This window comes from Clytia hemisphaerica, unplaced genomic scaffold (assembly GCF_902728285.1).
Source record: "Clytia hemisphaerica strain Z4C2 unplaced genomic scaffold, Clytia hemisphaerica genome assembly, whole genome shotgun sequence".
Lineage (NCBI taxonomy): Eukaryota > Metazoa > Cnidaria > Hydrozoa > Leptothecata > Clytiidae > Clytia > Clytia hemisphaerica.
In genome coordinates, this window is record NW_027104020.1 from 1,029,906 (window position 1) to 1,050,710 (window position 20,805).

The 20,805-nt window shown below is 36.8% G+C and overlaps 2 protein-coding genes across 4 annotated transcripts; one reads left to right on the forward strand and one right to left on the reverse strand.

Annotated features, from left to right (window-relative positions):
- Nucleotides 1-34: 34 nt before the first annotated feature.
- On the forward strand, nt 35-6,226 carry LOC136811468 (uncharacterized). Of its 3 annotated transcripts, none has more exons than XM_067068082.1 (3): nt 35-358; nt 3,894-4,014; nt 4,673-6,226. In XM_067068082.1, exons 2-3 carry the CDS (start codon nt 3,937-3,939, stop codon nt 5,408-5,410), a joined length of 816 nt encoding a protein of 271 aa, XP_066924183.1. In that variant the 5' UTR covers nt 35-358; nt 3,894-3,936; the 3' UTR covers nt 5,411-6,226. The 3 variants fall into 3 exon arrangements, with proteins under 3 accessions (XP_066924183.1, XP_066924184.1, XP_066924181.1); XM_067068083.1 differs by lacking the exon at nt 35-358 and adding an exon at nt 1,029-1,130; XM_067068080.1 differs by lacking the exon at nt 35-358 and adding an exon at nt 2,124-2,297.
- A 932-nt stretch (nt 6,227-7,158) lies between these two features.
- Nucleotides 7,159-8,326, reverse strand: LOC136811466 (octopamine receptor beta-2R-like). The gene has a single exon (XM_067068078.1). The coding sequence runs from the start codon at nt 8,289-8,291 to the stop codon at nt 7,224-7,226; it is 1,068 nt and encodes a 355-aa protein (XP_066924179.1). The 5' UTR covers nt 8,292-8,326; the 3' UTR covers nt 7,159-7,223.
- Between the last annotated feature and the right edge of the window lie 12,479 nt (nt 8,327-20,805).

Below are 20,805 nucleotides of genomic sequence, written 5' to 3' on the forward strand. Positions count from 1 at the left end.
CATTTTCATCTTTATTTTTTTCGGTTGACATTTTAAATGAATGCGAACACCGGCAATCAAAGTATTGAAAGAAGAACGCCTTTACTATTGAAAGCAGTTATTTAGAGTATTGTTTTCTTACAACAATAGATTATTAAAATGGATACAATAAAAACAGAAGAAAGTTGTTTTGAAGAATAAGTATAATAAAACAAGTTGAAGAGGAGGAGGATTACTTCAGAAGAAGAGTTTTCAAAAGTTGAAGCATCTTTTTGTAAAGAACTTTCATCACCATCCATCAAAAGGAGAATACCAACTATATTATCTATCATTTGGTGGAGGGAAGAAGAAGGAATCTTTTGTTCGACTTTCGATTGAGGTAAGACATTTTTGTGTATTTTTTCTTTTTTTTAATATGTATAGAAAAGGTTGTAAGAAAAACTTTTCCCCTTTTACTCCTTTTTCCTCCCTTCTTTTCTTTTATAATAATTATACTTTTTTTACTTTCTATTTTTTAATTGAATTCTTAAAATCACAGAGGAGTCATCTCGTATTGTTTTGACTTGCAATAGAACCTTTTGTCTTTCCTCTATTCAACTAGCCCCTTTCTACTGTCAAAGAAATGTTATTTCTGAATACAAAACTGAACAAAAAAATGAGACTTTTTAGAATGAATAAAGTATATTTTTGGTGTGCGTTGGTTGAGTTGTGTACTGTAAATGATATCTTTCTCTCCTTTCTTTTTTTATATATTTTGTTATGTTTTGAAGAGAAACCTCAGTACAAACTAGTTACTTAAATCAACCTCTATTGACCTTATCTATTGTTATTCCATCTCGTAGTGTTGTTCAAAGGCTTTCCCAACACAAAAAAAACTCGAAACGAATCTCTTTATTTCTCTCTGAACGGTTTTATGTATTATATGGCAACATTTGATCACAGGGACTATTGTCTTTTGTTGATTTTTGAAGTAAGCAGCTCTATTATGATAATATTTGTTCTCAGATACAAAAAGATGTTATTATATGCAATGCATTCTATACTTTGATGAGTTCTTGACTGCTTTTTTAATTTTTGTTGCATATCGTTCGGTTGATATAGTATATTTGTATTAAATTGTCTGGACAAGTTCACCTTTGGCTGTCTTTCTTGTAAGAACTTTCATTTTCATCTTTATTTTCTATGTTTTACAGGTAGAATCTAAACTATTTGAACTCTTTGTCTTACTTTCATATGCTCCTCATTCGTTTACTACTAATAACATCAGACTTGTCCCTCGTTTCACTCGACACATGTTTATATATATACGAGATAGACACTTCTTCTTAAGGACTTGGATGTTTCAATTAGTTGGAATAGCTTCAATTAAACTTTCGGTTTGTGTTGACGGACTATAGTTTCAGTGCTCAAAGTTAGTCAGTCAAATTTCAGCAAAATTTGAAAATCAGGACAATTGGTTGTGAAAACCCGATTTTATGTTTGAAGCAGAATCTCTGTTCTTGAATATTGCAGTATGTTAGCAACGGAGCTGTTTGGAGCTTGGAGCTTAGCGAATAAGATGTTCGTCGGTTACATAATTAATTATCAAACAGGAAGTAGAGTGTGGAAAGAGGGGAGGGGGAAAAGTGCATTCTGTTACAGATTAATATGTAATGTTTTGTAGCTAGTTAATCCTCTTGCCACCTGTCAATCTCATACCTCTGGTCGTTGATCATTTACCAACCTTCAACGGTATAAAAACAGTATTTTTTAAGAGGGTCGTTTTCTTATTATCTGATGAAAAAAAGAGAAAATCACTTTTGACAGATTGAAAATTAGTGAAAGGATCCTTCTTTTTTTTTCATTTTATTTAAATGGGAAGAAAAAATAGCTTCTTTTGTTATGCTTACGATTCGCAAAACGTCCTCTATTCTTTTGTCTTCTATATGTTTTCTTAAACCATTGGCTATTATATTCCATTTTTCTTGTGCTGTTTTTATAATAATAACTCTGAGGTTAATAAATACTTATCGAGCAACAATAGAAAAGACTCAATTTTCTTTTTAAATCCAAACTCTGTATTATGCTATTATTTACCTTTGTGTTTTGTTCTCTATTGTTTATCAATGACTAAGATTTATGTTGGATTTATAACAACTTTCTTTTCTTTTCACAAAAAAACCTCGTTATTACAAGCTGTGTGTGTAGTGTTGAGTTGAGGAGAGGAGTCGTCGAATATACGAAGCGACGAGAAAAATTTTGGATGGAAAAAAAGAATTCATTTCTCATAAATGATAAGAAGTTGATTGACCTAAACACAAAAAAAAACTTTCAGAAATGTAAGCAGATCTTTTTTTTTGTTTTCTTTTCTCTGATAAAAAAGTCTTTCCTTTTGATACAACAATATTGAAGTTACTTCCTCTTACTTAAGCTCAACTGAAATTTTCTTCTAGATACTTTAATATTAGTTACCCTTCTAACCTGAATTTCCTACAGATATTTTCTCGCACAAATTCCGCTGACTTGTTCTCTAGATCCAAGTTAATCTTAATTTTAATCACAAGGAGAACATTTTATTTAGTCCCCTTGTCATTGAGAAGTATATCATCCTCCCATCATCCCATGGATAGGAAAGCTATGATAGAATTAACTGTTTAAGTCTCGTGAAACTATTAAGTTTAAAACTAAAATGAAACTCACTTTTAACCTCTGACCATAACCACTAATTACCTTGAAAGCCTATAATTAAATCTGTAAAATACAACCTCAGACGGTCAGAGAGAGACGAGAGAGATACATAACAAAACCCTCAAAGTTTCTTTCTGGTGACCTGGAAGTGTTGTTCCAATGTTGTGGCTATGATTTCCACTCAAATTATCAATTTTACTTATAAGAATAGATCATTATCAAAAGTTTAGCTTTTAAAAGCTCTTCCTGTTCAAAATTATTCTTATAAAAAACTGATATTTTATTAATACCTGACACTCGGTAACTAATTACTTGTTCCCTCATTGTCTTGCCATTCGCGATTTTTTATAAGATTAGAAACCGTTTCTCAGGCTCCTTAAATTAAGATTAAATTCTGATAGTAATAAATGTAATGCTGCCATGTTGAGTGAAAAGATCGGTTGGAAAAGTATCGTTGTAAGCTTGTTTTATCGTTGAAATACGTATGTCGTATCTATAGTATTTACAAGCTTTCCAAAGTAGTATTTCTTATAAAAAATACATTGTCAACACATTAAAAATGTATCAATTGATATTGCTCGACTGAACTTAGCAGCAGCCGTTTTTCAAATTACTGATGAATGCTCTTTCGTTGCCTACCCTTTTGACTTTTTAAAGAGGTTGCACAAAAGCTCTGATTTCTTATATAAAACCTTTACGAGTCAATCTTAAGTGAATCAATGGTTTTTTGTTCGTCAATAGAAACAAATTTTTATGATGTTGCTTGACAAAAGGTTGCTTTTACCTTTTTTTATCCTAGCTTGTAAAAGAAACTAAATATTCTGTTGTAGAGATGAAATGATTTATAACGGTAGAACTTCTTGTAAAACCATTCATTTCTTTTCTCTTTAGTTCTTCAGTGTTCTTCATATGAATGGTTTTATGAAGATGTCGACTGTTGTGAATCATGCTTATCCTAAACACAGTTTTTGTTTTTCTTAGCATAGAATAAAGCGAGGCGATTATGATTCAACATTAAAGTTGCATGTACAATGAAATGAGAAAGTTGTGGATTTGTACCCTACTGGTTCATCAAAGTCACTCAATAAGAAAGCCGGAGTGGTGATTTCATTAGAGTGAAATCTCTCCTATATTTATTGTTTGTGCATGCTTATAACAAAATCTGTTATAGGGATACGTATGCAGCCTATGTATAATTTGACTTCTTTCTATCATTGAACACCGTTCCGCTCTTTCTCATCCTTCAGGGCGACATACGATAAGACGAAGACGTACACACTTGATGAACTGATGGAGATGTCAAACTTGGAACCAGCTGGTCATCATGCTAAACCAAATCACATCAAACGACCGATGAACTCGTTCATGGTAAGAAGCAGATTCATATCCCTCGGATGTTGTTAACTTTTTTTTAGTTTTAAGCCTTAAAATGTTCTTAACATGCTCTTGTTATCGCCGTTTTGTGAGCACTTTTGTTCATTTCCCTAAGAAATCGGGTCTTATAGGGTCTGCAAAAGCCTTAAAATGTTCTTAACTGGTTCTTAGTATATTGGCCATCGAAGCCTTATGTTCTTATAAAAAATGGCTATATCATTGAGAGGATAATCGAAATGTTTTGCCATTGCATTTATAATGAAATGGGGGTGTACTTACGCAAAATGGGAGTTGGTTATGTGCGAGGTGTAAGGGTCTTGAAAGACTCTCGCAAAGTTTAAAAAGCAATTTAGTCTAATAGGGTTCCAAGATTACGATACGCTCGGACATAACCGTCTCCTCAAAAACACAACTTCTTCAAGGAGTTTAATATTTTACAAATACATTACTTATTTCTAGCATATCTTTAAGTTTTCTACTAAGAGCTTTTACAACTCAATTGGATTGGATTCTCACACTAGATAAATAGCACTTTAATTTAGGATAAATCTTTCTTCCATTCAAACTTTCTTAAGCTTGAAAAACAAGAGCTGCAAAGGTTTCGAGCTGTAGATGTTTTCAGAAAATGAATATTTCTCTTCTATTCAAACAGGTTTGGTCGAGAATGGAACGCAAGCGTATCAGTGAAGAAAATCCGAAACTTCACAATTCAGAGATCTCCAAACGTCTTGGTGCTTCATGGAAAATGTTATCTGAAGAGGAACGAAAACCGTTCGCTGAAGAGGCCAAAAGATTACGTCAGATTCACATCCAAGAACATCCTGAGTATAAGTATCGTCCACGACGGAAGCCGAAACTGTCTGTCCCTACACAACATCATGTTCGTAAACATCAATCTACGGCTGCCGGCAAAACAGTACCCATTCCTATTCCTGAATATATACCATCTAGAAGTGGTTCACGTCCTGCAGTGGTCCCTGTGTATTACCATAGTCCGCACTATATTCAACATCCTGGATCCACACGTGAAGGCCATCCTGTTCACTATCCAACTACCGCCCGTGAAGTCCGTTACTACCGCCCTCGAAGTCCAGATTATAACGGGCGTTCAAGAAGCCCAGTTGATCGTGATAGAGAGTACCGCCATTCTCCGGGCGTTGTTTATCGATCATATAGCCCACCTCCTCAACCTAGAGAAGCGTACTACTATCAATCAAGATCAGAGGCTAAACAGAATAGTTACCATGACGATGAGCCATCCGACGGCGAAAATAAAACTGACACAAACACTGAGGAGACGAACAATAACAACACCGAGAAAAAATCGTCGTCTGGCGAAAATAACCGTGACGTAAACGACAATGTGAAAGCCTTGACAACGACTCGGTAACGAAACCACGTAAAAAGGGCGTCGACGATTTATTAGGCTTGAAATTACGAAAACAAGCGCAACAGAAAGAACAAGAGGAAGAGAGCGAGAAAGAGAAGAATGAACGTAAAGAAGAAGCAAATACAACTGTCGAAAAACGCGAATCTCGTAACAGCGGCAGCAAACCAGTGTATTACAAATATGAACGTTATACGTCGCCGCCTCCTCCCTCACACCATCGAGAATATAGACAGGGTTCCTCCTATATGGTACCCGTCCCAATCGTTCTTCATCCTCACTCCTCCCATGGAGAGATCTGTTACAAGGACTGCTGTATGGTCCCTGCTACCTCTTACTACCCACACCACCCTCATGAAGGGGTCGAATACAGACGTACATATAGTAGTGACAAAACAAGATGCTACAGTCCTGATTACGAAAGTGGTAGCTCTAAAAAGACTTATGTTGTATATGGAGAGCGGCCATCTTCTTCCTCCCCTCCTACCCCTATGGTAGCTGCCAGGAGCAGGTCTCCCTCTCCACCGCAACAGACTGAAAGAAAGGGAGAAGACTCCCCCTTCAAAAGAGAAGTCACCTCGATCTTCCCCTAAAGACACTGGAAATGAAACAGACTAAATAAAAGTTTCAGAGATTTCCTCCTTTCCATCAACAATCTGGTCGCGATAAACTCTCTTTCCTTTTTTTGTATATATTTACTGCATTTGTGTTTTTCCTCATTTACCTTACCACAAAAACCGATAATTTTTTCCTGCTTTTGTTTATATTTAAGATTTCGTTGTTAAAAGATTCCCATGATATAGAAACAGCGTTTTTTCACCCTACAGATTTTCATATTTGCCTTTTAGTATTCACTATTTGTCTTCGCTGTTTTTGTTTTTGTTTTGTTTGTCCGTACCCAGTTATTTCAGCAAATGGCCATAAGATATAGAGAAATCTGCTTGTACTTTTTCTGAAGGGACTATGAATACACGCTTTTTTTTTATAAGAATGGTGTTTTTTCATTTCATCATGCGGTATTCTTAACATTTTGGTTAAAATCATCCAAAATATTCTCATGGTATTCTTAGGTTTAGATAAAAATTTCCTAGACTTAACATGCAATACACGCCAGGAGAATATTGAGCGTTACTGGGGTATTATTGACAATTTACAGGTGAAAATGTTCTAAAAATGGCATTTTTAGGTTCAGTTGCTAAATTCCATGATGGTGATATTCTTACCAATTTTTTGGCCATTTTCATCATGAAGGGCGTTCGAAATACCGTTTTCCCGTCAAAGTTTTTGCTGAATCCCGGAATCCCAAAAATTGAAAAAAATAATAACATCGTCACACCGGTATGTACCGGCATAATGACAAAAAATAAGGCCAAATACCGTCACCGTCTGATTTTAAAATACCGTTTTCCCGGTTTTTTTTCGTCAAATCCCGTAATACCGTACTAAAAAGGGGCAATCCCGTCACACCGTAAAAGTACAACCCCCCCGTGAACCTTCTTATAAAGTGTATTCTTATAAAAAAAGTATTTAATTGTATCGACTAGATAAGATTTTGAAAATTATCATCAGGCTGTATATTAACACGGTTTACACACGATTTTTATTATTTGATATACAGTTTAGGCAAACTATTTACAGTTGAGTATAAAGGAGTAGTGACGAAGTTCTTTTGGTATTGACCTTTATAAACGTTCTCTAACGAAAAAGTCGTCTGGTAGTAGTGAATGATAGTTACGATAGGCTGTTTCCGGACTAGTTCTTTCTTGAAAAGACAAATGCGTATGGAATAATTTTATTTTTTCAAAGTTTATTTCTTTTAAGTTTCACTTTCAGTGATAAAAGTTACGGCAAACGACGATTTTCTTGAATTGACATCGTAATGTGTTGTGTAAACAGATGAATCCATCGAGCGATCGGATGCCGGCACTTTAGCATAGGACGGGCAAAATAAGCTCAGGAAATTTCTCTTCTGTATATTGATTTGACGGCGAATTTCTGAGTTACGTAGTCCGTACAAGACTGGATTTAATGCGATGGATGAAAAGTTAATGGCGTTGCCAAGATATGTGACGTATTCTGGATGGCAAATTTTACATAAAGAGTTCAGGAAAGTAAGTAGAATCAAAGTTAACCAGCTGACCAAGAAAAGAAAGACGAGAACTAAGACTGTTTTGGCTGCTTTGATGTTGGCACCAAGTTTAATCATACTTGGTCTGACTCTATGATTTGAACCAATCAGTGAGCGTCTTTTCATATCACATGCATGTTTACTGGCGACTCGAAACAAAACCAAATTCATGGTGACTATAATACAAACAGGTAAAAGGAAGTTTAATCCCAGCTGCATGTACAGGTAGTCGTAAGAATATAAGAAATGACATTGTTCCATCCAGATTACTACAACTTCTTCCTTTGAAAACAGAGGAATGATAGCGAACAATAAACTGTATGCCCATGCAATTCCGATCGCTATTAATGTGTTTCGTTTTCGGATATATCGGATTCGATGGAACGGGAAAACAATGGAAACGAAACGTTCCATGGTTAGCAACAGTAAACAAAACACGGAGCTTGGTAACGATAGCAAGAATGCCATCGAACTGAACGCACACATCACTTTTCCGAACGGGAATACGCCTCGCAGTAGTAAATCAATATCGAAAGGCACCACCAATATGGACGTTACTAGATCACCGATGGCAAGGTTAATGACCAGGATATTGGTAACGGTCAGTAGCTTACGTCTGGAGCAAATTGTTCCAATCAGAATTACATTGAAGAGAACAGCTATCGAGATCAAAACGCTGTAATAAATACTCAATCCAAGTTTAAATTGCGGTGTCATTTTCTCCGGCATGCTCCAATCTTCGCGGTATGGCTCCATGCCGCCGAAGTGAGATGAATTACTACTATTGTTTGCCATCTAGAGAACAAAAAATATAATGTTTAGATAAATGTGAACACCCCTGTTTCAGTATTCCTGACATATCAGCTCTCGAAACCAAACTTTTATCAAGGAACTTGCTTTTATCTACCGTGACACTGTGACAGGGGTGTAGGCTTATAGATGGTAGAGCATCCGACCCCAGCCTGGTCACATCAAAGATTCCCAAAATGGTACTTGATACCGCTCTGCTTGATGCTCAGCATTTAAGAGAAGGATCAAGAGTAAGTGGAGCAATCCAGGGAGAAAGAGTGGCACCCTCCCCTACCTTCGGGTAGATAGCTATCGAAAGAGAAGACTTTGGGTCGCCTCCGACTGCGGTCGCAGACTTACTTTATGTATAGATTTGAAGAAATTCACCATATTTTTAGTTTTGTTTTTCTTAATTATAGTCTTCGTTGGGTATCTTGTAAGATTCTGATAATAGTGCTCACAACCTAAACTCTGTCAATCTATCAATCAACATCAAGAGTATTAATTTTGACGGGGATTGAAATTGGCAGTTTAGATCAAATCCGCCGAATGGGGCTAAAATCACAGGATTTTATGTAATGAACATCAAAATACCACGTAAATTTTCATTTACAAATGCCTAAAATTTTCTCACCCTCTAAATTAATGCCAGCCAAATTATTCAAACTATAGTCCGCAAAATTAAATACCCACCAAAAATTGCATTTTGGCCAACCGACAAATTAAGTACAAGCTAAAATTAATACACTTAAGGTAGATTATGGAGGATGTTCTAGGTACGAATAATGTCTATCTTTCAATACAACTGTCAACTGATTCCTTCTGACAAATACTAAAGTGTACTAAAGGCTCTATTTCAAACGTTGTCGCTGTTCAGTTATAATGCAAACTCATGAAAAGATTCACGAAAATTCACCTTTTATACTGGTGATTTGCGCAAACATAAAGCTTTTGGAAGAAAAAGAAGAAAGGAGAATTTCGCAAAACCATCAGAAACGTTCCATGTTCTTTACTCTTTCGTTAATCTAATATTCATTTTTGAAGAAAAACGGAAGATATTTTTTCGATATATCATTCTAGTGAGTATTTTGTCTCAATTTCTTTCAAGATGCTTTTACATAATAGAGCAAACAATACAATCTGTTCCATTCATTAAATATACGCTAGCGAAGTGATTTCCTAGCGTTTCATATTTAAAAACCTAAGGACGACGGATAAGTAAAAAAAACATAAAATCTTCTCTCTCAGTTTTTCAAAAGGATTTTACATTTGAACCAATTAACACAAATCCAACCTTTTTTTTCTTTTCTATATATTGGGGAACTATTTTTCGTTTGTATCTGATTAACATGTTTCAGTCATTACCCTGGCTTCAAATCATCCTTTTTAATCGGACTCTTAAAAAAGCCCTAAAAAAACATGGTATAAAGAGCTTCTTCCACACACCCGACCCCTGAACTAAATTCTACAACTCTGTACAATGCAGCCTGATAGTAGCGGCCTGGCTTAATTTTCTTGGTGGTGTAAACTATGAAATTGGCGCCCCTGGATTTTTGTCCTTACTTTGCGCCCTCGATCATTAAGTGGAAATATTAGTGAAGTTAAGCATGAGCTAAGTATATCGGTAAAAATCACGACGACGAACGAAAATTTAACAGGCTAGTGAGTTTCAACCAATCAAATTATGTACTTTCACTAGCCTATTACATTTTTCGTCCGTCGTCGTGATTATTCTGGTATGCTTAAGCTCAGTCTGTGAGAGCAGTAACCGGTTGAAAGTAACGCCCGGAATCTTTGAGTTAAAAAACTTTTATTTATACGAAGGTGGTGGTAATGATAACTTGTTATAATTTGAAAAGTCATAGTTTTCTGAACAAGGTAAATTTTTCAATCTTCAACTTTTGAAATGTCTAAAAATGCCCCAATTTATACCGATTTAGCACCAAAAATAAAGCTCCTCAAATAAAAAACATGAGCTGTTGATACTTGAAATGAAAATTTTATACCTAGTAAGTCGATTTAGTCTATATTTTTGTTTTCTAAAACTTTATGAGAAAAATTATCTGATAATCTTTAAACTTTTGCGCCGCTGGTCTTACTTTATTCTCCATTAAAGATCATAATAATGGCTGAAAAAGGCCCCAAAAATTCGAAAGTTGGCAGGACTAAGTGCTCTTTTTAATCTCGGCGCCGCAGGAAAAAAAATTTGGTGTAAGAAACATCAAACAGCTTAAAAGACCCGGGGGGGGGGTACTAGGCCAAGATGGGTTACGGGGATGCTCAAAGACCTGGTGGATACACAATACACGATACACTTCTTTTGCTTTGACTTTTTGCAATTTAATGTTGATAGTAGTTTTAAGAGAAAGGATGCAAGAGCGTAAAATAAAAGGAAACGCCGCAGGCGAAAAAAATTAACATTGCACTTATTGAAGGCGCTTATAAACTTGTCGAAGGGCGCCAAGTCAGCCAATTAAACATCAACAAAATTTTAGTGCCCCCTTGAAAAGCTTTTTTGGCGCCCCTCTTAGATATTTCTGGGTGGTGCACTACACACCCTGCACCCCCTGCCAGGCAGCCACTGGCCTGAAAATCCATGCCAAGATTTATCCTTCTAACAAAATGAATAGTGTCATTTATACATGTTTTGGAGAGGGATTGCGGCAACATGCTATTATAATGTCGAGGTGGAAATCGTCCACTCACAGCCTATGCACCCCACTCAGCTTATATTCTCAAGATGTATTGCGAATCTTGGACCCTCTCAAAACAATATAGTGGACATAGAGGTAGACTAGCACACCAGTCGGGCTGGAGCGACACCACGTTAGAAAAATTTGTCGGTGGTAAGGGTTATCTGATATTCCGATGGCGTATTGGCCACCGCCCACGCTAAAGCTCTAAAGAAGCGGACCAATATACTATAAATACATATTAAAATATGCCCGGCCTTCAGAGCAAAGCGTGTTATAGCATATTTCCACATCAGGTGCCAGATAATGGTAATGGTCGAACGAACGCACCCTTTTGCGTACTTTTCCTTGCTCTACTACTTTAGTAAACGCCCGTCGGTTTTTTATCCTGCTCTTTGATAGACTGGTTTGCTAGTCTAAGTATGTATTAAAATTAAATCATTCAGTGCAACGCACGATAGACTAAATAAGCCAATAAGCCAAATCTTCCAAACTTCCAACTCTGTCTTCCTAACTTTCATTTACATACGTTGCTTTTCTCTACAAGTTTTAAACATAGAATAGATATATCCATGATTTATTTTGAAACATAAGAGAAAAACCATTACTTTGTTTATAAAAAACTTCCACTAGGGTTTCTAGCCGTTCAAAATTAACACAGTGGGCCCAAACTAAAGAATAACCAAAATATTTTGGAAAAAATATGCCCCATTGAATATTATTTAATCAATGGAATAATGGAATGAAAATCGTGTAATATTTCTTGTTTTATCAATTATTTAAAACACTTTCAATTCTTTATGGATGCTATAAATATATTCTTTTGCATCGCATTCACTTATGTGGATTGGGTCATTGTTCATTTTAGAAATGAAATTACAGAAATAGATTCTGTGGTGAAAATAGTTTGACAGAATCGATTGAAATTCAAAACCTTTCATATAAAAAACTAGCGACATAATGGAATAAACATTGAAATTGTCCTATCAAGGGAAGGGCTTTTCTCTTTAATTCAGAATTCAACGCAAAATCACCGCAATAAATGAAAAAAATAAGATTTTCATTAACCCACGGTCAAAAACTACCTTAAGACAGCAAATTAACGTGATTTTAACGTATTAGCGTACCATGAACACCACAAATTATATTTATCTGAACTGAAATTCAGCCTGTGGAGACGGACTAGAAGAATTTTATCGCAAATTATGTCATAATCACATTTCTTTTCAAAGAATCAAAGATGGAGAGCATATTTTCATCTTCATCATTACATATATTTAGTGTTTTACAATTCTTCTTATGAATATCAATGAAATAAGTTTCTTTCAAAGATAATTAAGACCATGTTCAGACGTTACAGTTTCGTATCGTTCCGGTATGGTTTCTGTTACGCATCGAGAGTGTTCATATTGGTTTCGGAACGGAGCAAGAAAACGAAGCAGTTCCGCTCCGATGAAAATAGTGAAAACCGTTTCGACCTCTTATGTTTTGTAACGTCTTCTTTTTTGGCGTTTCAAATTTTGGCGTTCACACTTGTTTCAGAACCGTTTCGTTTCGGAACGATACGGAACCGTAACGCCTGAACATGGTCTAAAAATAATCCTTACTCTAATTCCCAAGTATGCAGTAGACAGCCTTACTATACTAGGATAGGGGATTCCCTGCGCTTACCTGACTCGTGCGATACGTAAAAGTGGCTTTTGTATATTAGTTATACTCAAACGACTTTGCAGGAAAGTGATCGAGTCTGAAAAGTATTTGTCACCACACCACCGCAGAGCCTGGTACCTCCTATAACATGTATAGTACCCAATCCCCTCACATGAAATTGGTTTACCCGGGTGATGGTACATGTACTTGCCAAGTGAATCACAGAAAAGCCGCATATGAAAGTAAATCTAGGAGTTTTTCTGCATGGTACAGAAACAAGACTAGAAGACAATTTAACCAGCGTCAAATCTTCTACATTATGTTCCGTTACTCAATGAAGCAAAACTGTATTGTGTAGTGAAGTTTAGGATTTCCCTCTTTTTATATCAGCTTGCTAATGTCGAGAAGTATTCATTTTAATTGTAATGCTTTCTTACTTTACTGAGACTTTGCGTCAATGTGTCAATCATTGCTACCACACAGCAAAGATAAAGAAGCATATTTTCAGTATTTTTTTCACCTCAAGATGGTCATCTACGTTGGTAGAAAAAATGTCTAGCAAAAAAAACAAAAAACAGAATTTCATTCGGATAAAGCACACTCCTTAACTCGATCTCAATCCGGAATTCTTGAAGGGCATAGTGTAGCAAAACTGTATTGTGGCCAATAAATAGGGTGACGGATAGAAATTAACTAGCCATAACTTTCATTAAGGTGCCACCGCAGCAAAACGAACACATAGAGTTGAATTTGCGTTCAAAAGGAATGATCTTAGCCCTGCAGTAATTTTTGTTAAGAGTAACCACTCATCTGAGACAAAATTCTTTCAAATGCTAACAAATGTGTCAAGGGAGTGATTTACAGTCTACTTAGAGTGACATCCGTGCCTTGTCTTGCACGTTTTTTATAAGAACAATTTCATAAATTAATATTTTTTTGATTTTTTAAATATGCAATGATCAAATATTAAATTATAACGTTACAATACTTTAAGTACTGCTTAAAATATATAGAGCTAGAAAAAAGAATCAAGACACAAATAAATATAGTGAAAGAAATTTGAATCGCAATCCTGTCGAAATAGTACAACCTAACGGATCATACCAGCCCCAAAAACAAAGCAAAAGCATTGGGAGAATGAGAAGCATGAGAAGCATTAACATCTATGAAAAGCTAAGATTTCAAAATATTGTGATTTAAAAAATCAATTTCAACAAACATTATGCGCTGTAGTGTAACTTCGTAACGCTAGATTGTTCTATGACGTACCTCCTTTTTGGAGACTTTCCCCCTCTGAAGAGGGGGACTCGCAGAAAACCTACTAGGTACCATAAAACTAACAGACTGTCCAGCTGTGCTTTTGCCTGGAGATCCAGGCTATGATTTCTTATTCTATATACGGATGTCGAAATACATAGTATGGTATGGGCTGAGAGTTTGAATTTCCCAGATCCTAATAACGGTTGAAAACATAGCCAATCAAATTTTGTTATTCTTTTACTGGTCGCACTTTCTTAGAGAAAGCGCAAGTTCCGAAATTTGATTTTCATTTTAGTTAATGAGGACAGTGCTAAATTCAAATTTCCCACTGTAAATTTTTTGGGATCTGCCTCACAGGTCATACCCGTCCTGTATACATCAGATTATGAAAATACAGGACGGGTCTCCTGTCTAGCTGTGCCTTGACTTGTGAAGACATAAATCCCTACTGTGAAAAGCACAGGTCGAAATCATATATCGACGCTGTGCCGACCAATCGAGATTCTATTCAGCGCGCAATCAACGAAGAGAAAAGTAGCAATGACGACCATCCAAGATCTTGGATGAAGTTCAAAGTAGATACTTTTATTCCCGTAGTTGAAAACACAACTCAAAATTGTCATCAATGCTTTTTAAAAAGAGTCAGTGAAGAATCATAACATAAAGTCTGTCTATTATTTCGATTCAATTAAAATAGCATTTCCATACCTTATCGGCCCTTTTTACGCCGGCCCTTATTGGCGTTATTTTTGGGCTCGTGGCGTAATAAGGGCCGTCGCAAAAAGGGCCAAAAAATTTTCAATTTTTACTTAAAAGCGGCGTTAATTTTTGACCATCTTTTCTCAATTTAAGAGATTTTATGCATTATTAAAGGATGAAAACTATCCATTTTTTTACTCTATGTCCAAAATTTCACGAAAATCAATGATTTTCAATGGAATTTTCAACAGTTTAACACTGAAAGATGACATTTTAATGTAAATTTTAGTTAATACTTACTGTTTTGAAGCCTGAATAGCGATTTTTACAAGTTATGGCGTTACTTACGGCTCTAATTGGCGTAAGCCCAAAATTAGGTTGTGGCGGAATAAGGGCCGGTGTAAAAAAGGCCGATAAGGTAATTAATAGTTTAGTAACTAACTATTATACATTTGGGAATCATGATTTCTTTCGAAAGATAACTCATTTCAATTACACTTGGAGGTTTCTGGGGAATTCGTAAATAGTAAACTGTAGTCTGATAGACATTGATATGGTAATATTTATTGTTCATCTTTGATTCTTTTTATAGTGATTAGATTGACACATGCGCGATAAAATTTCTATTACTGGTCTTCAGAGGTAGAAACCACGCTCTCATGCCCAATCTCTTTTTTTGATTCCTTTTGATTATTATCTGATACTCCGATGGCGGATTGGCGGCCTCCCACGCTAAATTTCTAAAGGAGCGGGCCAATTTCCCATCGGAGAGGAATGATTGTCAGCCTCTGATGTGCCGCACCCTCAGTCGGGTTCAACAGCCCTTGCGCGTGAACCTATAAATATTTCGGTTGGACCCGCCGATCCCCGAAAACGAGGGCAGGGTTACCAGACCTCCTGCTGAAAAATTCTTGACGTGGTCTTGCAAAATTCTGAAATCTAAACCTTTCAGATGTTGAAATTTTTTCCAAGACACCTTCAGAGCATTTAGCTTTAGAACATTTTGATTCGCGAGATAAATCAGAAAGAGAATGTTTGTCTTTATTTAACAAAAAATTTTAAAAACCGTTTAACTGATATCTCAAAAGGGAACTTCGCAGGTACTCGGGTGCTGTAAACCTTCCGACGCATGGGCAGGGAGGACGGTAGTCTGTACACAAACCCGATATCTACGGGGTTAATTTCAAAATTCATTGCCGTAGAGGAGATTACTCTTATTATGTAGAGATTGCCTACGCTACGATAATCGTGAGATACACTCTTGTACAAGGTAGGAGGTCGGGGGTACTACTGACTGAAAAATTTTGCATAAACATAAAGCACGTGCGCGCGCACCACACAAAACGCATTCACTGCCCTCAAATCATTTATCTGGCACCCAGATGGTGAAATTTTCATCCGACACGCTAAAGCTCTGAAGGTCGAGAAAATTTTCAACATCTGGAAGATTTACATCTTTACAGAATTTTGCAAGACTGCGTCAAGGATTTTGCCGTGGGAGGTCTGGTAACCCAGCCCTCGTTTTCGGGGATTGGCGGGTCCAACCGAAATATTTTTACCTTTACGCGCAAGGCTATTTGAACCCGACTGAGGATGCGGCACATCAAAGGCCGACTATCAGCATTCCTCTCCGATGGGAAATTGGCCCGCTCCTTTAGAGCTTTAGCGTGGGCGGCCGCCAATCCGCCATCGGATCGGAATATCAGATTATCAAATCATAACCTAGTTGAATCCCTCGCTCAGCTACTAAGCTAGAAGTTTGTTTATATGCGTAACAGACGGGTTCATCAATAATATCATATTTATATAGTATCCTTCATAGCAGGCCTATTCTTCCTCCAAATTATATTCGAGACCGAGACGCGTAGATAAAACGTAATGTATTTTGGTCAGCCCAAACTATCTTTCAGACGAACCCGACTACGCACCAACAGAACATTCGCAAGAAAAAACAAATCATAGCTTTCCCTCACGCTCACTGCTCACCACAGCTTTTAAGGAAACGAATTCACAAGCTGAAAGAAAAGAGGTGAGTACAGATTTATTTATTTACTTAATTTCTCAAAGTTTTTTTAAGATTTTAAGTAGATAAGCTGAATGCTTGGATAGACCTTTTTGCCTTTCCATCCGCCATGCCATGCCATAATGGAAAAAACTCTTGTCTAATGCTCATTCCGACATTTTAAATTTTCCGGGGGTTTTGCTGTTTGGGATTGTTTTGGTCAGGGTTGCTAGTAACGGCTTGTCACTGTGCCGGGTGCATACTCGGCGCCCTGAGCCCCGCAGGGTTGCTAGTAACGGCTCGAATTTCAGTCAGGTTAAAAAAGGGGCAATTTTACCCATATTATAATAACATTACCCCCGTCTTTTTATTCATTCAATAAGTATTTCCAAATTTTGTGTTCTGCTGTGCGAGTGTGGCTCAACGGATAGCGCGCTGGGTTTCTGATCAGAAACTCTTTCATTTGGTGGGTTCGAATCCCGGTCGGGTGGTCGATATTTCAAGGTCAGTTAAAACACTTTAAAATAGTCAGAAAACATAGTAAATAAGTCAGAAAGGTCACCAGGGGGTCAGAAAAGAGCCTCAGAGAAGATAGGCAGAAATAAAAAGTCGATGTCGGAACGAGCAATAGACAAGAGTTCTTTCCTGCCATAATAGACCAGACCCGATCAATCGAACTTGTCGAACCAATCGAACAATCGAACTAATCGAACTCCATCGAAAGATTAAAGTTCGATTAAAAAAATTAATTGAACCTAATCGAACACTCACAATTTTTGAAGCAACAGCAGTTCGATTAGGGGCGACGTCCATATTCAATCTTGCCACGCGTAACGGGAAAAGACCGTTACTTTCAAAACATACCTACCCACCACCTTAACGGTCTTCATGATTTGACCAAAATTTTACCGAAGCTTTCATTCCCGCTAGAATCAAAATAAACGGCCCGCTACAAAGGTCGCCATTTTTTCAGAGGTTTACAACGGCCAAATTCCATTACAATTTTTAAACGGCCTTTGTTTTTAAAACTCCCAAGGCAAGAATGTTATACTCTGAAACCACCCCTAAATTGCTCAGGGAAAGGATTTTGGATAGCATGCTAAAGGAAAAAGCGAAGTCGAAGAAGTGAGCGCTACGATAAGCGATGTTTGATTTTTTCCTTGGAATTTTTAGTGGAGTTTCATTTTAGTCATCAATGCCACAGCTAACTCTCAACATTCCGATATACCTACCCACTAACGGTCTTTTCCCGTTACGCGTGGCGACTTTGAATATGGACGTCGCCCCTTAGTTCGATTAGTTCAATGATATTAAAATCCTCATATCTTCCCTCGCTTGCAAAAACTTTGTCCTGGCACGCGATTGCCAATTTCGACAGTTCCCGGACTTAACAGCTTGATGTTTATTGTACCCGGATATTTGTCTATCCGGAAAAAAAGTCCATAGTCCCTCTGTTGCGATTTCGCGCGCGGCCTAGTGGCGGAATACTACGCCCGCCCCAACAAACCGCTTCTTCTGGCGCTAAATAAAAGGATACAGAAAAAGTGTGTAATCCGTTATCGGAAGTAATTTCCCGATTTACATTCTGAATTTGGCTTTGAAAAGAAGCTAATATACGGTGGCGGAGCAGCACAAACTTGTCGAACAAAATTGGTTTATCGAACTGATCGAACCGAAACCCATTGATCGAAATTAATCGAACACTCACAATCTTTTAAAAAATCTTAAGAGTTCGATTAATTTATTTAATCGAACTTTAATCGTTCGATGGAGTTCGATTAGTTCGATTGTTCGATTAGTTCAACAAGTTCGATTGATCGGGTCTGGACACGTGCGTTTGGTTTGGGAACGCGAAACACGAACGCAAACTACCCATGTCTAAACTTTTCAATATATCTCCAGAACTAACAGATTTTTTGAAATTCTGTAAAAAGGTCTAAGTTTCTGAATAGTTTTACTATGTTCTATGAAAAAATCATAAGCATCAGTCAAATACTCGTTCATCTATTTAAGATTGAAGACAAAAATTTGCGAAGAAAAATAAACCTTGAGCACAAAAAATGCTTTTTTAAACACTTTTTTCCACCGAAAAACAAATAACTTTTACAGACTTACCTTCCCCAAACATTGAAGAAGCCTCTACTAATTAAAGTAAATGAGATAAGATAAGATAAAACCTTAAAATCAACCAGAATTTACAACCTTTCGTCCAAAGCAAAAGACGTGCTTTTCTCGCCGCCATTTTGTTTGCGAATGAGAATTCTAGAGAATTCCATTCGTTTCCAGCTCCCGCGGTCTTTTTTCATTCAATCAGATCGCGCGATTTTACTTTCGCTTTCTCTAGTCCAATAAGACTGTGGGATTTGAGTCATGTGACATCTCTATTAAAAACCCGCGCGAAATACAGGGGGTCACAAGTAGAAATACAGGGGGTCATACTACTGGCTACAGGAACTGAAAGCAAGCAATTAAGGCCAATATTTTTGGTTTTGCTGAAGGACAAAAGGTGTACGAAGCTTTACTGAAAGAGGGATAAGGCTGGAACAATCTATTTAAAAGATATGGACATAAAAAAGGCACTTTTTTGGGTGATAATTAAGATTTTACTTAGAAACTTTAATTCTCTTACCCCCGTCTCGGGCCCCCCTGATATGAGCAAGGGAACCATGATGGCCACCCCTACTGAAAATTTCAGATCAAAACAAACAAGGAATTTATTCCTGTAACTCGAAGAAAATTGGAAAAAGCTGGTTTTTGACTGTTTCTGATCCTAAAGTGCTATTTTTTTGGTAAAAGCTATGCAATTTATGTTTGGATTTCTAGAAAGCTTACCCATTCATTGTTAATACATTTTTTATTTGAAAGTAATCTCTTCATGGAATAAAAAGATCTAGTCAAATCTTGTAGGGTCATTTTTCAAATTTTTTTTGCCAAATTCGATTTTCGCATTTCGCCATTTTACCCTACGCAAACGCACGTGTGGAATAGAGGGGGGTCCCCAATGCACGAATGTCAAACTTATTTTTCACTTTTTTCACTTACTTTTAGTTTTTACATAAATCCTTTTTGACCATCTTGTAGACAAGGTTGAAGTCCTTCTTTCAGTTTGTTATCACTTTATTTGAAGGCTTCTTCTTGGAATAATAGGCCTGTTTCATGTGACGTCACATGTTTACATCGGCTCGTTACGACCCGCAAAACGGCCCGACTTTCAGAGGTCGGGTACTACTGACTGAAAAATTTTGCATAAACATAAAGCACGTGCGCGCGCACCACACAAAACGCATTCACTGCCCTCAAATCATTCTATCATTCTAAACGGTTCTATTCCCTGGAGAATAATTTACCGTCAGCCGAATAAGGAATATTTCTGTCCTTCGCGGGTGATTTTTCAGCTTGAGTTTATGTCGAATGGTTTTTTGAAGTGTTTGTTCTAAGAGATGAGCGAATTTGATTATTTCTAGTTTTAAAAAGAAGCAAATTTAATCTTTCTTCTACAAGATTACACTTTAATATAATGCTAATTATGCATGTAAGTTTTACATTAATACTTTCTTTTTGCATATGTTTTGCATACTTTCTAAGGTAATTTCACCACGGCAATTCGGCCACCATAATTTTTGCATACAATTCAATATGGCGGATGGAAAGGCGAAAAGGTCTATGAGCTAACATGTTTCAATGAAATTTTGTGTGATGGAAGATAACAGGTTTTTAAAAGAGGAAAGTCATTTTCAGAACTCTTCTTGCGCAAATTTTCTTATAAAAAACATTTCCTCTCGCGATCAGCCATGCCCCGAATTTCGTGATTTTTTTACTAAGCCTCGTTCAAAATCGGTTTGGTGTTGTTCTAGTGTTCCGTTTATTTTGATTTTTGGAGAGATTGCAAGGGATAGTTTGAGGATTCTGCTGCACAAAGGAAGTTCCATAGAAGTTAGTTTTTGGTTGTTTTTTTTTCAAGTTCAAAGATGCTCGTTCGTGCACTGGGGACTCCCCTCTACCGATACCGTAACTTGGTCTAATGTCAACATCCCTCCTCTAATTCCGACACCTTTTTCATCAGCTGAAATTGATAGAAAGATTGAAACTGTTTTTCTTTGCTTAGTGGTCAGAGAGGAACAATCCTTTTTCAATCAATGACTCAAGCTTTCATATTATTCCTGTCTCTAAAGAAGGG